This window comes from Podarcis muralis, chromosome 1 (genome assembly GCF_964188315.1).
Source record: "Podarcis muralis chromosome 1, rPodMur119.hap1.1, whole genome shotgun sequence".
Lineage (NCBI taxonomy): Eukaryota > Metazoa > Chordata > Lepidosauria > Squamata > Lacertidae > Podarcis > Podarcis muralis.
The window spans coordinates 50,978,324-50,984,710 of NC_135655.1; the positions used below are offsets into that span (position 1 = coordinate 50,978,324).

General features: G+C 48.1%; 1 protein-coding gene across 1 annotated transcript in view; it reads right to left on the reverse strand.

The window, feature by feature from the left end:
• The window catches only part of CREB3L1 (cAMP responsive element binding protein 3 like 1), a 79,721-nt gene extending 73,425 nt beyond the window's left edge, over positions 1-6,296 (reverse strand). The window contains exon 1 of the mRNA XM_028727070.2: positions 5,659-6,296. Coding sequence (XP_028582903.2) covers positions 5,659-5,766 — 108 coding nt within the window. The 5' untranslated portion in view covers positions 5,767-6,296. The remainder of the gene's footprint in view (positions 1-5,658) is intronic.
• Positions 6,297-6,387: the final 91 nt, after the last annotated feature.

Below are 6,387 nucleotides of genomic sequence, written 5' to 3' on the forward strand. Positions count from 1 at the left end.
ACCAACCCCATCATAATTTTGCTCAAGTGAATCCAATATAAGTGCCCTCCATCCCTGACTTTCTAATATAGGCTTTAATCCCTCTAGGGTGGTACCGTGTTATTCCTGAGTTTTATGATGTACCATGCTGCTTTTGCTAATGAAATGTTAAATACTATTGGAACAATAGTAGTATACCTACAACTGGTGGTAGTGATGGTGTTGACTGGAGCTCTGTTTTTAATTCATAATGAAGCCAATTAAGTTAACCAATGACTTAATGTTTTCAGACTTATTAACAGAACAATCCCATAAATATATAGTCAGAGAGCTGTTGAGTTCAGTGGGGCTGACTTCTGGGTAAGTAGGTATAAGTTACAGCCTAAACATGTCATTTTAGATGGCAAATTCCAACCCTACTTCCTTTCTAAAAGGACAACTACATGACAATTAGGCCTCAGATAATACTACTCAGATAATACTACCCGGGGACCGGGTGGTGCTGTGGGTTAAACCACAGAGCCTAGGACTTGCCGATCAGAAGGTTGGCGGTTCGAATCCCTGTGACGGGGTGAGCTCCCATTGTTCGGTTCCTGCTCCTGCCAACCTAGCAGTTCGAAAGCTCGTCAAAGTGCAAGTAGATAAATAGGTACCACTCCGGTGGGAAAGTAAACGGCGTTTCTGTGCGCTGCTCTGGTTCGCCAGAAGTGGCTTAGTCATGCTGGCCACATGACCCGGAAGCTCCCTTGGCCAATAAAGCGAGATGAGCGCCGCAACCCCAGAGTCGGTCACGACTGGACCTAATGGTCAGGGGTCCCTTTACCTTTAATACCACTCTGCCTCAACCTTAATACATAATAATACAGATACTATTGAACACCCAAACTCTAATGAACATAGGGTTGCCATATTTCTAAAAGTAAAAATCCTGGACACTAAAGTTGTTGAGCTTTTTCTCAAGAAAAATTGACGTTGGTTGCCATATGTCTGGATTTTTGCCAATCTCCACCTGGACACTGCTTCAGACTGCAGCAGATTTGGCCTCTAAATGCACATGCACAGGCAACTCCCCATTTATGTGGGGGTTATGATTTGAGGCACTGCACATAAGTGGGACGCACATACAGTGGCGGAGCTTCATGCTCCAGCACCGGGGGGCGGAGAGCAGGCGGGGGTGGGCCTGGTGCACATCCCGGGGGAGTGGTGCACTGCCCATAGGGGCAGGGTGTGCATTCCGGGGGCGTGGCATGCTGCCCGCAGCATGTGTGGCATGTGTCCTGGGGGCGTGGTGCGCCACCCACAGTGGTGTGGCGTGTGACCTGGGGGCGTGGTGGCGCGCTGGCTGCAGGGGCAGCCACAGTGGCACCCCACCGGGATGGGAACGCGCTGCCGGGGGCGATGCGCTCCTTCCGCACTCCTCTTCCTCCGCCTGTGTGCACATAGGCCCGCCCTGAGATGCTGAAAACGGTGTGCACACCACCAGTTGTGTGCATGCTGATCACACACAAATAGGGAGTTGCCTATTTGTGCATGTGTATATGCATACAGTGCGTGCAACACACACACACTGGATGGCAAGAGTTAAAAATACGGTATGTGTTGGGAACCCAACTGCATATAAATATTAATAATTAGAAACTGACTCACTGATCATGAGAAAGAAATAATCATACATTTTCATCAGGCCAGTTTTGCAGTCACCATCCAAAAAGGAACTGTAATTTAAATCAACCAGAAAAACAACATGGTATACATAGCCAGCAAAAATGTTAAGAAATATTTGCAACATTGCTGACAAACCAAATTTTTCTCTCACAACTTTTCTTGCATTCATAAAGGGCAACCCATAGGCTCCAGATTGCGGGAGGAGCTGGTCAAAGCAATGGAAGATCCAGAATTGGATTTTGTGTGTTTTTCAAAACAGTAAATGCAAATTTTGGGGGCCTGGTTTATATTGTCACTACATGAGGGAGTTAATTCCTTGTCCCCACCAGATGCCACTTTCCCAAAACTACTATTTTCCCACTGAGTAAAATACACACACTTTCAATTCATAATTTTAAAATATATATTCTAATACTATTTTTTTTAACATGGACTGCTAATCTTGAATACAACCTCATTTATTTTAATTACTGCTATATCCTTTCAACACCTTTGAGAATAAAGAAGGAAATGTGTGAATATGTAAACGAAGTGTATAATCTGAAAGGCATTCTTACAAATGCTGCTGTGCAACAGATCAGTAATATGTGCCCACTATGAAGGGCTTATCTAATTTATGAGTGTAACATTTGATGGAAACAGACAAATAACTATATTTTATGGGCTAGTTATACCAGAGAGGGAGAAAATTATTTTTATTTATTTATTTATTTATACCCTACCTTTCCCCAAAACCAAGACTCAATGTGGCTTCCAAAAAATTAAAACAAACACAGATAAAACACAGAAAGCTAAAGAAAATTAGCAATTTTGTGCAATTTTGGTAAGGCAGCAAACATAAGTAGATCTAATACAATTATCGCAGGACGCGGGTGGCGCTGTGGGTAAAACCTCAGCGCCTAGGACTTGCTGATCGCAAGGTTGGCGGTTCGAATCCCCGTGGCGGGGTGCGCTCCCGTCGTTCGGTCCCAGCGCCTGCCAACCTAGCAGTTCGAAAGCACCTCCGGGTGCAAGTAGATAAATAGGGACCGCTTACCAGCGGGAAGGTAAACGGCGTTCCGTGTGCTGCGCTGGCTCGCCAGATGCAGCTTGTCATGCTGGCCACGTGACCCGGAAGTGTCTGCAGACAGCGCTGGCTCCCGGCCTATAGAGTGAGATGAGCGCACAACCCTAAAGTCTGGCAAGACTGGCCCGAACGGGCAGGGGTACCTTTACCTTTACCTTTAATACAATTATCTACTATAGTAGTCATTGATACATGCTTTGTCAGTACAACCCCACTGGGCAAGAGGGGAGAAACCATTTGCTTCAAGTTGCTATTAAGCTAGATACCATATGCTAGATACCATTGCCCTACACACCAGGGCAATGTAGGTTATCAATAGTGGAAAACAAAATTGTGGCATCTCTCACCGCACAAGGACATGGAAAGTGGCCTTACATCAGGTCAAACTATTTGTTCACCCAGCCCAGTATTGCTCCCCCTGACTGGCAGCAATTCTCACATTATCTACTACCATGTCCTTTTTGGTAACTGGAGATGCCAAGGACAGAACCTGGGAACTTTTTGCATGCAGGTCATGTGCTCCACCATTGAGGGACAGCTCCTCCCTGAATCTCTTGCTTATGGAATAGGATATCTTCTTTGGCGATCGCTCGTAGCCGAGTCTTCTATAAACATGGTTTTAACAATGAGTCCATAAGTGACTGTGGAGGCCAGTTCTGGATCCACACATCCTTCCACAGTGGGGACATTGGTTTCCAGGTGGGAGTTGATCACGGTGTGGATTTGCCAGGCGTGCCTTCCTCCTAGCACGTTTCTCCCTTGCGCCCTGAGTTTGAGTGTCTTCAAAGCCCATAATACCTTTGGTAAAGGCTGTTCTCCAACTGGAGCGCTCGCAGGCCAGTGTTTCCCAGTTGTCAGTGTTTATACTACTTTTTAAAGATTTGCCTTGAGACAGTCTTTAAACCTCTTTTGTTGACCACTTTACGCTTTCCATTTTTAAGTTTGGAATAGGGTAGTTGCTTTGGAAGACGATCATCAGGCATCTGCACAACATGACCAGTCTAACGAAGTTGATGTTGAACAATCATTGCTTCAGCACTGGTGATCTTAGGATATAAGACACCCAGGGCAGGAACAAAGCTTCAGAGAGTGAAAAAGATTCCTAAAATAAAATTTGACATTACGGAAAGGTGGTATATAACATGTGGGAAACTGCATGCCCCAGTCTACAACAGGATGCTATTTCAGTTTCCAGTCGAGGAGACAAGTTTCACCCAAAGGTTCAAAGGCCTTGTGTTGTATATATTCAATATCAGACGCTTTGCTGAGGCCCCATAAGGGTTTCTGTATTCATGTGTGAGATTTTTTTGTGGGTTCCCACCCACCAAATATATAAGACCCCACCCCCCATACTTCTGGAAAAACTCTTCAGACTACAGTTAAGATGGGCTTAGACAAGATGAAGCTTTCAGAAGATCATATTCCTTTATTCTAGAGTCATATTCCTTTATTCTAGAGTGATTAACCTGTAATAATTAAAATTTATTTTTATTTATTACCGCCCTTCATCCAAAAATCACAAGGTGGTCACAGCATAAAGATACAAAATGAGAATACAAAATACATAATGAACCAAAAACAAACCAATACCCCCCCCGCCACATTATTACCCTTCACTGTTGTTATAGTAACATGCCGATTTGGATTACCAGTGCATACATAAGCATAGACAGAAGCAGGAAATCCACCACAGATTCCTCAGGAAGTCTAATAGCAGCTCAGGTGGGACTTTGGATTTAGACAGGGTAAACAGCACAGAGGGGAGGCTTTAAACCCCACTACCACCAATGCTTCTGCTCTGATCTAAATTGGAGCTCTCTCCCATGCTCACTGCTAGAGAGAATTCTCATCACAGATTTCCTGAATACACTGTGGCCCCTCAGAGGTAAAATTTGCCTCCACACCACAGACATTAGCCTGTGGTGCTAAGGTTCTGGCCTGATTTTTGACCTGATTTAAGGTTTTTGGGACACTTTACTGAATATATTCACCTATTCACAACTTTAAGATTACATGGAACCCCACTGTTAAGTAAATGAACATACTAGTCCTACAATAGAATTTTTTAAAAAATGTGAATCAGCTCTAAGACGTTCCATTACCATAGATAGGTCATCTAACAATAGATTTGCAACAACCATTTGTTGCATGGTGAGGTAAAATTTTGCACTCAGATCACAAGTTCCATCCATGTTCGCCTCCCAGCTGGCATGTTTTGAAGCAGTCCTGGGGCTGCTTCACCCATGCATGATTATCTCCTGAAGACCACTCCTGTCCCTTCAGATGTGGTTGGACTCCATCTCCCATCAGCCACACAGCCAATGGTGAGGGATGATGGGAGTGGGGATCCAACGACACCTGGAGGGCCAGGGGTCCCTCGCTGTTGCATCAAGTCCATGAAACAGACATCACTAATCAAAGACCAGAGGTAACGTTTTCATCTTATGCCAGACACTGCATTTTAATAGAGACCCTTTGCTAGTCACCAAGCGTTGCGAAACCAAGTGATGTGCATCACGCCTTCGCGAATCAACGGGCGCTTTCTGAACCGTGCCGGCAAGGAACAGGGTGGAACGGCTGCTTACATTTACAGGGGACGAAACGCTCGTGTGAATGTGCATGTGACACGTGTTGCTGATCATATCCGGACTGGCATATTAAAATCGCGGTAGTAGTTCACAACAAGGGGCAGCCGGCTGCAGGCAAGCCAGGGGCATCCCGGGACACAGCTAAGGCTCCTTCCGACTTGCCCCCAGCCTACCTCCTCCTGCTCACCTACGAACCCTTCCCTTCCCCCCAGGGTCCAGAAGAGACCACCGAGAGGCCCTCAGACCTTCGGGCAAGGAAAGCCGCTTTACAAACCTACAACCACCAACCCCCCGTCTCTCTCTCTCTCTGGCCCGCACCCAGCAACCTTAAACGCCGTCCAGCCGCCGCTCCGCTCTTACCACATTGCTGAGAAAATCCGCTTCGTTTAAATCGCCCAGATCCAAGAAGCTGGAGGCTCCTCCGGGGAAGAGGCGCTCCGAAGGGAAGGGCTCTAGGATACTGTCCATGGTAGCGGAGGCGAGCCGAGCCGGAGGAGCCGTCGGGTGTGGGGAGCAAGGAAGCCGCTTCCTTCCCCTCCAGCGCTGCGGGACCTTCCCTTAAGGATCGCCCGGCGGTTCACTCCAGAGCAGCAACCCTGAGCGGCAGAACCCAAGGCGCTGGGCAGAGAAGGGCCATGCCTACGTCTTCCCTCGAGGGGAGCCTGTAATCCATGGGGAGGGAAAGAGGGAAGCAGGGGACGGGGGGGGGCTCCTTTTTCCCAGGGGGGGCGAGCGAGTGGGGAGGGGAAAGACAATGGGGCTCAGAGGGGTGGGGCTGATGGGGGCCACTCTGGGAGGGGGTGGGAGGGAGAGGAGAGGAAGATGTGCAGGATCCGGGCTGAGAGAGGGAGCGGGGTGCGCGCGGAGGGAGGGAAGGATCGTGCAAGGGCTGAGGCAGCCTCCTGTGGGGACGGAAGGAGGGGCGCCTTCGCCTCCTCCGGGATCCCTGCCCAGCTGTCACAGTCACACTCCGCGCACCATCCCCAGGCTCAGACGCCTCGGCCCGGCCTCCCTGGACACGCCCCCTTCCTCCCTCATGAATATTGAACGCCCGGCCGAGGCAAGGCAGGAGCCTCCCGAAGCCGCGCC